Source organism: Physella acuta, unplaced genomic scaffold, assembly GCF_028476545.2.
Source record: "Physella acuta isolate Inbredline_101_S28 unplaced genomic scaffold, ASM2847654v3 ptg000550l, whole genome shotgun sequence".
In the NCBI taxonomy this organism is placed as follows: Eukaryota; Metazoa; Mollusca; class Gastropoda; family Physidae; genus Physella; species Physella acuta.
In genome coordinates, this window is record NW_026732069.1 from 336,927 (window position 1) to 348,717 (window position 11,791).

Genomic DNA, 11,791 nt, shown 5'->3' on the forward strand with positions numbered 1-11,791 from the left:
ATTTTAGTTCTAAAGAAAAATAATTTATAAATACAGATTCATTAAACACATAGTCGAATAATTTCTTTTTAATTACAAAAGTGGTTTCTGGTTTTTAAGTTCTTCACCATACATAATATAAAAACACTAATAGGTATAAAATAAAAGGTGTTTAACTTTGTGTTGAGTTAAAATAGTTTGGCCTCTTCGACCCACGGTAAACACCGACAAATTGATGACGCTCAGGGGCAAGCACTCGGTATAAATCAGGACCAAATATTTTGGCAGTTATCATTCCTATTGCTGACTGATCGAACCTGAAATATGAGATTCAAAATGATAAAATAACGATATACTTTTATATATATATATATATATATATATATATATATATATATATATATATATATATATATATATATATATGTGTGTGTGTGTGTGTGTATACTTATTAAATAATTCATATATATATATATATATATATATATATATATATATATATATATATATATATATACTATTTGCTGATACAAATATGATACAAATATATACTGATGAAGACTAAATATGTAAATACACAGATAGAGAAATAAGTAGAGCGAGAAAGAGAGTTGAATATATATATATATATATATATATATATATATATATATATATATATATATATATATATATATATATATATATATATATTATTTATTGACACCTTGTACCGCTTCACCAACCAAACCCTACATCACGATTTTAAGCAAGACATTAAATAAATGACATTTAATTAAGAACTTAAGCCGTAAACATGACGTCTACTAACCTATGACATCTGTGGTCCTTGTGCTCACCGTGACACCAGATGACCTTGAAGGGATTGACCGGACACACGCACTCCGGCTCGATGGCACACCTGGCCCAAGGTTCCAGAATAGCCCGGATGTTGAAGACGTCCTTCCTGTACATGGAGAGGCCTCCGGGTAACTCTGGGAATATGTTGAAGGCACAAGGCTCCTCTCCAAAGTAGTCGAAGGTCTGATCATTAAACAAAAATCATTTTAAGAATGCTAGTATATAGATATATACTAAATGCTTAAACTTTATGTCGTTTGAGCTTACAGACGTATACAAATTTATTAAGTTATTAAATTATATTCAAAGAGCAGGGTTTTTTATATTGACGTTTTTTTTATATTTATTTGATGTCACCGTCTTGGAAGGCGTAACACAGAGTGTCTGTCACTCGACTCAACGCCCACCCCCACCCCCTTGCGTGTCTTGTGTCTAATTTGCTTCTATGTAGTATTCAGAGTTCTAGCATGGCTATAGGGCTGGTAAGTAGGTCACCAAGTAGTTCTATAGCTCATGCAGGTTTTATTGAGCCGTAGAACTGGTTGGTGACCTACTTACCAGCCCTATAATAAAAGTATAGTTTCTTAGCATTATCTGTTCTCAACTCTGATCTGAAATCTAACCCTAACCCAACACCAAACCTTAATGTCAATCACAGGCCCTTTACCGGACCATAATCCTATCATCAAACCTTGCAGTACAAGCTTCAGTAAATCACTCCGGTATAATAGCGTGTAGTCAATATAAGTATATTCAACTGTGCGGTAAAAGGCTAGTATGCTAACCCGAACGTCTCAAGTTTGAATCCGGGTCAAAGTCAGTAGAACGTCCTTGAGTCCTCCCAGCTCTCATGTTAGGGCAAGTAAAGGCTGGTCATAGTGCTGACCCAATATCCCTTCATATGTTGAGCTCAAGAAACATATGAACACTACTTCATCTGCCCAATTGATCCCTAGGTCTAAAGAATACTATTTTTTCAGACAATGTAAGTGTAAGCAAGTAGCCCACCTAACCTCACCTGTATCAGGGTATGCAGGGGTATCCTAGCCATGCCATCTGACCGGAAGTATTGGATGCCAATGTCCCAAGCCCTGTCGAGAACCTGTTGGATGCGGTCAGACCATCTGACGGAAGTGTCTTGGTAAACAAGAAGTTTTCTTGCCTTTTCTATAGTAGCCTGACATGAAGAGACACACGTGAATACGGTAATTTGTTTAGTTTTTTTTATTTATAGTAACACATATTAGCAGGTGGTGCTAAACTGGACACCTCTAGGGAGAAGAAAGCAAAGAAGACCAAGGGAGACGTGGAGGTAGACAACGGGGAAGCAGCTGACAGAGGCTGGACTGTCATGGGGGACTGCCAGGAAAATTGTCAGAGACCGACAAAAGTGGAAGGGAGTTTTCTATAGCGGCCCCATGTGTCTTGGGTTAAAAAGGGAGAAGGTAATAATGTTGATATTAGCAAAAGTTGGCTGAAAAATACAAGGATACGTATTTTACGATCTCGAATAAGCAGCATAGAAGTAAGCATTAAATATGTGTTTTTAAAAAGTGTGAGTGTTAATGGGGGTGGGGGTGACATACATCAAAATATCATTGGTAGAAGGACCAGTTGTTGTGACTTCATTTCAAGGACTTAAGCTTCGGTCCCTTGGTTTGTAGTCGTGATCTCTAACACTCGACCACTCTACCCCACTCACCGTACAGCCATTTACAATATAATGTTCTCTAATGTCGAGATTTACTTCAGTGACAATCTAGGGATGTAACCTACCCGAACCAGCAAAGGTTTCCAAGCGTAACAAAAATTTTCCTTGACGTGCGCTGGAAAATGTTCAAAGGGAAAAGTCACAACTTGACACCGGCAGTGTTTTTCTGTCTGGGTGAAATAATAATAATCACGTGATCAACATACATAGAACAGCCGTGTGCCAATCTTTTAAAACAAAACTCACGTGAGCAACATTCATAGAACAGTCATGTGTCAATCTTTCAAAACAAAACACACGTGATCAACATTCATAGAACAGTCATGTATTAATCCTACCAACAAAAAAAAACTCATGTCATCAACCGACTTAATATGTATCAGTTTTTCAAAAACAAAAAGGTATGACATAGGGGGTGTGGTGGGGCAGTGTATATATATTTCTATATTTCTTTTTTTTTCTATTTGGTTAGGGAAGGGGACGGTGGACGTGCACCTCTGTGGGGTGATATACCCACTTGTTTTATTTTATATTTATATTTCCTCTGTATGAAAACTAGACGAAACTACTCTCCATACACAATTTCAGAGATGGCGAGGTCTAGCGGTAGAGTGATAGACTGCTAACCCGAAAGTCTCGAGTTTGAATCTGAATTCAGGTCACCCAGCGCTGTATCTTTTAAAATGCCGAAGTAATTGAAACGTCGTCTTCCCTGTGTGTCATGGCCATGAACGGGAAAAAGACTTCAGTATCTGCTTTACTCCAAGTAAATTGGTTCTATTCTATATAATAGTTTCGCTGTCTTTCGCTGTCTTTGTATCTATCTGTATCTATGTATGTATCTGACAAGAACGCTCTAGAGAAAACACAAGCAACTTAAAAACTTTCACAGTAATACGGAAAAGAAAAATGACGTCACATTTAGCATGTAGTAAAAAATAATCTCAAGCCGGAGAGTGCACACGGTAATATTACGTCATTGACTCTCGAGTAAACATTGAATAAAAAGGCAATTTTGTCTAATCTAAATGGTTTGCGTGAAGAGTTTCTTTCATACAATTCTTCGGGTCGGGGCGAAGCCCCACCCCCGCGTAAGAGCGTCTGCCCCCCCCCCTCCCCAACTCAAAAGAAATTTCTTCATCGATACTCTATAATAAAATTACCGCCTAATTCATGTGTCTAATCTAAAAAGTGGTTTGCGTGCAGAGTTTCTTTCATTCAATTCTTCGGGTAGAGGCTAAGCGCAACACCAGTGTTTCTTTCAGACTTTTTCCTCCCCGGAGGGAGGAACTTTTTCTAATCTAAAAAGTGTTAAGCGTGCACAGTTTTTTTTATGCATCTCTTCCGGTAGGGGCGAAGCCCCGCCCAGGTTTTTCCTTTTGTTTGTATGATCTACAAATGCGACCAGTGTTTCTTTCAGACTTTTTACTCCCCGGAGAGGGGTGGGGGTACTGGAAATTCTCAGGGACGGGGGTAGAATTTTATGGGAGGGGGCGGACACTGGAAAAAGTATATAATTATATTTCGTTGAATGGGACGGTAGACATGTTTCCTCAACGGGCCATTTTTCTCGAATAATAATAGTTATCTATTTTATTGAATATCTAATGGCGATGCGCAGTTTCTAAAACATATTTTGTCAAAGTCAAACTAATATTTAATGAAATGGTAAAAAAACACAGGTATGGTGGATTTGAACCTTGACTCATACACACATACAAAGCCCCAACGACTCACCATGATCCTCTGCTCCTCTGTTAAACCAATGTCGAAGAGAACAACGGTGAAATTGTTGACACGAGGATACACCGTCTTGTGCAGGCTATAGAACATGTCCTGCATCTCGTCGTAGTGATTGGAGGAGCTGGCGGACACGAAGATGACGTCACTCTCAGGGATGGCCTGGCCCATGGAGAGGATCAGACGACGCTGGTGTTCGGACAGCGTCAGGTTTGGTGACGTCAGAATGTCCAGCAAACGGGCCTCGGGGTCAGGGTTCAAAGGTCGTGTACAGTTTGATATGCAAGCATCTTTGGATAGCATTATATAAACATACATATACATACAACTTAACCAAACGTAACCTAACCAAAATCTCTACTAAACTCTACTTCACCTTCCCTTTGTCCCGCCAAGTCTCAGACATGTTTGTATTTTAAAAAAAAACGATTCCGGCCGAGCATGGCTCTGACCACATTATCCCTTCATATGCTGAGAACATAGAAACGGGTGAACTCTACTTCACCTGCCCTGTATCCCTCTAAGTTCCAATAGGCAAAGGCAACTTTATCATTCACAACAACAACTAAAATTAAAAAAAGAAAATTAAAATTGACATGTCTCGAACCAGTGCCACCCGCATGGTAACCTAATGTGCTAACCTCTTAGCTATCTAGACTCGTGCTCTGGAGAATGTAATAACTCATACATTTTTACTTTTAGTCTGCGTAAGAATCTACGCGAATCGGCCCTAGAATTAGATCTAGAATTATTTCAAATTAAATTTTATCTTAAATTAACCAATTGTATATCTAAACAAACAAAGATTTATATAAAGTAAAATATTAAGGTCTGAAATAGTTTAGATAGAGCTAGATCTAGAATTTAAAGTCTATAATTTTTCAAAATTAGCAATAGAGTCCTTGCAAACACGTGACCTAAATCACGTGATACCTACGCCCGCCGCCACAGTGGTGTACATCAGACGTAAACACAATCAGCTGTTCGCCAGCGCTGGACGTGTTCACCAGCGCTGGGGACGTGTTCACCGTATGTAAAGAATCGCGCCCGCGGAAAAATATGTTTAAAAACTTGAACTCTTAGGAATTGAAGATCCTTATACAGTTATTGACAGTTTCGTGGATAATATAAATATGTGGCCGAAATTTCTAAATAAAAATACTGTTAGTAATACCGTTTGCGTTTAGAGTTTAAGTAGACGAAGCTGATCAAATGCAGTAAGAGGTTATCTACTGTAGCAAACGTGAGACCACTTAACTCCTACAAAACCCACACTACAACGGCTAATATAATCCATGGGTAATAACCAATCTGGATAGCATGTTATACAATTTAAGACCCTTATAATCCAGCAGGGAAGTAATCAGACACATTAATACTGACGTTCAACTCTCATAATGGCTGCCCCCACCTGTATCTAGCCCACAATAAAACCAAAGAGGAGTCTGCCCTGCCCTCCCCTGAAAATGTCTCACCTCCGTGATACCCAGCCCCACAGAGATAGTATTTCTTATATAATTTTGACCCTCAGGGCCCAGCAGGGAGAACAAAGGGGAAAGTCCCACTGCTCTCCCCTCAACACTTCTCACCTCGGTGTCATGTTATGTCATTTATAGCATACACGGCTTATCAGGGGAAAGCATTAAGGCATTAAGAATCTTAACTCTGGACAGCTACACACTAGTATACTAGCTACACACTAGGTGCCTACTGTAAACTACTAGACTGTAGGCCCTATGTAGACCTGCAATTGTATCAATTGTAGACTGGGTCCATTGTTATTATTCTAAACCATCTCACTTATAATGTTTCTAGCTTGATTTGTTTCTTTTATAAACAGTGGATTTAAAAAAAAATTTAGCCTAATCATTAACCAAATAATAATAATGTGGTTATTTGTTGTTGGCTGGTATGATCTAGATTGTACTACTAGGCTACAAAAACTTAGTAGACCAATTACTAGATATGAATTTGAATTTAATTAAACTCAGTCCAGTATCAGATACATATTGCTGTAAAAAGACAACAAAGTAGGTCGGCCTTAGTAATTTATTAAAGCCTTCTAGTACAATAATATCAACTACATGCTTGTATAAAGTTTTTACAATTTAATTTAAGTAGCAGATTCTAGATCTAAGTCTAGTCATATAGGCCTAATCTATTTCAATTTCAGAAAATTTCGTTTGCTAAAAAAATGATTAGATAATAGAGCGAGATTTTAGATCTTAGAGACAATTAAATGCTTTATTAGGCCTATTATGACTACTTTTGATTTATTATGGGTGTATTTTGAATCGAATGTAGATCTAAAGTAATTAAATTTAAGTAAAGAAGTAGATTCTAGATTCTATGTCTACCCAGCGGAGCCAGGTATTAGGCCTACTATTAGATCTTATTATTCTTATTAGCCTATTACTTTTGACTTTGTCTTTTACTATTAGTATTTGTGAAGGTCGAGCATATTTGTTTTATTAATAGTTATCTTTTATAATTAAAATGAAGTTTATTATTTTACTGTCCTTACATGAAACAAAGTATCGAGAACTGCATTTGATCAGATTCGGCTACTTTAACTCTAAACGCAAACAGTATTACTAACAGTATTTTTATTTAGAAATTTTGTCCACATATTTATTTATACGAAACTGTCAATAACAGTATAAGGATCTTCAATTCCTAAGAGTTCAAGTTTTTTAACGTATTTTTCCTTTTCCGCGGGTGCGGTTCTTTACATACGGTGAACACGTCCAGCGCTGGTGAACACGTCCAGCGCTGGCGAACAGCTGATTGTGTTTACGTCTTGTGTACACCACTGTGGCGGCGGGCGTAGGTATCACGAACGGACGTGACGTCATATGAAAGAACTCTATATAGAAGCCGCGTATGAATCTTAAGTTACACAAATAGGCCCTAGATCGAGCATTTCCAAATTAGCATGCTCCATAGCTAAACAAACAAAGATTTATATAAAATAATAAAGGTCTAAAATAGTTTAGTATATAGAAACTCATTATTATCTAAATCTAGATAGAATTATCTATATTCTAGATCTACGACTGAGCTAGATCTAGAATTTACGTTTATAATTTTGCAAAATTAGCGGTATAGAAGCCGCGTATGAATCTTAAGTTACGCAAATAGGCCCTGGATCGAGCATTTCCAAATTAGCATATTCCATAGCTAAACAAAGAATTATATAAAATAATAATGGTCTAAAATAGTTTAGTATATAGAAACTCATTATTATCTAGATTTAAATCTAGATAGGGATAGAATTATCTATATTCTAGATCTACTACTGGTTTGCTTAAGTCTAGTTTGTTTGTTTTTTTTTTGGATTGTATTTTAACTAATAAATCTTTGGTTTGACCTAGATTCTAGATCTAGATCTATAAATAACTTTCTTGGACAGATAGTAGATCTAGAGAAATTTATTGTAAAACTAAATAAAAATAACAGTTGAAAATTGATATAAGTGTTGGAACGTAATAAAAAACAGCAAACGGATGTCTCATTAAAGCTATAGCCGACAGAATATTAGCTTTAGAACGCGTTAAACATTGGAATGGGCCACAAAGTCTAAGATGGAAGCCGCCATTTTATTGTACCAAAAAGTAAACAAATCATGTGACTTCACTATTAAGCCATTGTTTGAAAAAATTAAAATTAATGTGGTTAATCTACCAATGAATAAATCAATAAATTAATTATGTTCTTTAAAAAAATGTGTGATTAACAGTCTGTCTGAAAACAAAATCTGTTCTCTATCTACATATTATTTTACAGCTCTCCACATAGCGCAGATCCTCTACAGTAGTCAATCAGACAAACAAAAAAATAAATATTCAAACATGTAAACAGAGGCGTAGCGAGGGGGGTGCGGACCGCACCGGGTGATACCATTTAGGGGGGGTGACACCGAGGCAAAAAAGAGCAAAATATATGGAGAAAAACTTGAGGGGTGGGTGCAAATTGAAAGTTTGGGGGGAATACAAATAAAAAATTTGAAAGTTTGTCCCCGGGATGGTCGCTAAGCCTCTGGGGGGGGGGGGGGTTGACACCATTAAGTGCCGCACTGGTCGAAACCCGACCTCGCTAGGCCACTGCATGTAAACAAACTTGAGTTTTAGTAGTATATAGATAGATATATACTGTTAACAGTGTCCGCCACCCCCCCCCCCCAAAGAAAGTCTACCGCCCCCCCCCCCCCCAAAAAAAAAATATTTCAAGTGCCCCCCCCCCCCGGAGAAAAAAGTCTGGAAGAAACAATGTAAGTGTTATATATAAATAATAACATAGTTGAGTCAAAATAGTTCACAAGCTTTGAAAAAAAATGTCTTGTGTGTACTTTCTGTTTCGTTGCTGCAGACCGCTGAAAACAAACGTAGAGGCGCGTCGGTATCCCGTGTGATCATGTGATGAAGTCGTCCAATCAAATCTCTGATCGTCGAATCATACAGCATCCAGTTGACCACTGTTAAGTAAAAATAAACAGGTTAGGTTTTTAAGGATATCGCTGAGTTCACCCAGCTCTGATTAGTACCTGACTCAAGGTATGGAAAGTAACGTTGGGGCAAGACACAGTACTCACTACATTATCTCTTGTTAGGCCCGGGTCACAAAAACAGACGAACTATATTTCAGCTACCCAATGAAAAATCAGGCCCGAAATGTTAACTCAAATGTGTTTTTATTGTTTTACTCTGATTAGTGTTTTAATACTCTGATTTCTGAACTATCGAAATACTCGTATTTATCACGAACTAACATTTATAAACAGCTAAGAGAAATTACAAAAATACGCTAGCAGCTGTTTCTTTTAGTCTGGAATTATTTTTACGTTTATCGGAATTTTTTTCCACTCAGTTTTTTTCAGTACCTCTGCCGCAAAACGAAGCATATTATTTTACCCTTCGATTAAAAACCCACTCATTTCGATAAAAATTAATCGTAATTAAATTCCATACACACTGATTTTAATTTTAAGAAATTATTTGTTTATTGAAGAAACTCATTTATTTACTTAGTTTTGAATAAGAATAAAGTGGTTGATTTTTCTGGAAAAAATACACTTCTGTCTGGAAACTTAATAGTAACAGTAATTTTCATGAATTCTTGCTTATAGAAAACTAAATTGGCTCCATTGCTGTACAAAAAATCATGGATTGGATCAGTAGTATCATATTTTTAAAAATGTTAGTTATTTTACAACGTGACAAGTAAATGTTTAGAAGCGGCGCGGAATGGCGTACCGCCGGTACAAAAACAGGCTAGCAGCTATTACAAGATACATATTTTTACGCTTTGTCCAACGAGGACCGGGTTCAACGTGTTTCTAATTCATCCCAGAATTCGACTTTACATACCAGCTTAACACATCTAATATCTCCACTTCTTACCGTGTTTAACCTCCCCTAAACGAAGAAAGCGTGTTTTCAAAAATTATGTCAAGTTTTATTAACTGATTTCTTTCTTTTAAAATATAATCATGAAGATGTTCTAATTACCTTTTGAAGAAAAGCGATGCCGGGTGAGCCTTACTGAGAGAACCTGAAACTGTAGCACCCCACAAAAGACTAGAACAGTAGTAACAACTGCAATGACAGCTGGAAATTTAAAAAATGTAATTAATTATCGAACAATACAAAAATTCTAAATTTTAAATATTGAACAATACTAAAATGTACTTTTAAATAGCGAACAATAATAAAATTAATATATATATATAAATATATATATATATATATATATATATATATATATATATATATATATATATATATATATATATATATATATGTGTATGTATATAATATCGTATTCAGAGTAGGCCTACAGGAGAAAATATTGAAAGGGTGCAAAAAGAAAAATTGAGAATTCGCTCTTTCTTCTTCTTCTTCTTAGTTTTTAACATTAGTGTTGGAATTGATCCCCTTCAACACAAGTATACGTGTCAACTGGTTATGCGCCATTGAGGCCATTGACTCCGATTTCAACCTGCTTTTCTTTTTGGATTTCACTTCCATAGCCTTTGTCCAGCCAAGAACAAACTACAAGGCAGCTGTTGTTTGATTTTGAAGTTGTCTCTCCTAGCATTCGATAAATTTCTACGTTTTATACCTACATGAATCCGGGAAAAAACAAGTCTGTCGTCTGTGCGCTCACGACAACTTGAGTATGTTTTAATTAGATGTACAAAGTTTAATCAATAAAATTTTGATGCAATTCTTCAGTTGTTTTTATTTTTCAAATTTTCGTCAATTTTCGATAACCGGAAGTGTTACTAACTATATTTCTGGTTTGCGAAAAACTATAACTACAGTACCGTTTCAGCTAGGTGGACGACATTTAACATATCTGTATGAGATCGTATTCGCAGGCTTCTTTCAACTTTTAAGAGAGTTCCGTTAAACGGAAATGGTATATTATTCTACTTCCATGTGCTCAACAAATTGAAAACTACTTCAGTTTGGTGGATGAGATTTCATGTACAAGTATGAGATGTTACATTTAGATTATTTCTAGTTTTGCATTACCTGTAATTGAAAGAGATTCGTGAACCTATTTTTAACAAAGTTAAAAGGTTTTTTCTCACAAACTAGCCTACAAGTTCTATAGTGCTATTTCACTAGAAGTGACTTCCAAAACATTACTTTTTTACCAGAAAGTAATGGGGAGCTTATTTCCGCTTTTTAAAAATTATTTACATATTTAAACAAAATATATTCAATCGTTAATTAAATAATTTAACTGTAAAATGTTGATGAAAATCTCCAAATTAGATGTTACGTTTTATTTATTAACTGAAATAATAATTATTTTTATGTTTATTAATTTAAGCGCTGAATTTTAAAACATAACTTTAGGTAAAAAAACAAATGAAATACGGCTTTTAAAAAAAATCCTTCAGATAATAAAAATCTCATTTAACTTTTTTTTTAAAAGTCAATCCAACTTACATTTCTTGGAAAAACATTTACAAAACATGTTTCATGTACTTCCGAATATCCTTCTTTTAATGCAACCTCACAAAATTCCGTTTCATAATAGATGTATTATACAACACACATGTATAGCACTATAGCATATCGTGTTACATCAATGCTTTCCGGTTTCAGGAAATAAATAAACGCATTTATTGTTAACGTTGCCTTGTAGCAGAAAAGGCATAAGATCTCGTTATTTATTTATTTTTTTAATACTGGGCAGTTTTGTCACATTTGATAAGCTGGTTATCTATGTTGTCTGTTAATATGTAAAACAACTTCAAACTACAAAGAAAACGGTGTTGCAATTTTAAAGAACAGCCAAAGACCGAACTGCTTTGCTACAACGGTAAAAAAAAAATGTTATCAGATATCAACATTGATTTTTGGCTTATTTAAATTTAATAATAGTAGATATATGGAGATAAAAAATCGCACACTTTGATTAATCAATTTATAAACTAAAAAAAAGATGTATAAATGCATAAATAAGAAGAATACAATATTGACGATGTATAGATATTGAAAAAGAATG

The 11,791-nt window shown here is 35.5% G+C and overlaps 1 protein-coding gene across 1 annotated transcript; it reads right to left on the reverse strand.

Moving 5' to 3' along the window:
* Window positions 1-17: 17 nt before the first annotated feature.
* LOC131946300 (uncharacterized) lies at window positions 18-11,301 on the reverse strand. The gene is made up of 8 exons (XM_059306993.1): window positions 11,230-11,301; window positions 9,778-9,876; window positions 8,619-8,744; window positions 4,268-4,560; window positions 2,596-2,700; window positions 1,838-1,996; window positions 791-1,002; window positions 18-296 (listed from the first exon to the last, which is right to left on the reverse strand). Exons 1-8 carry the CDS (start codon window positions 11,255-11,257, stop codon window positions 152-154), a joined length of 1,167 nt encoding a protein of 388 aa, XP_059162976.1. The 5' UTR covers window positions 11,258-11,301; the 3' UTR covers window positions 18-151.
* Between the last annotated feature and the right edge of the window lie 490 nt (window positions 11,302-11,791).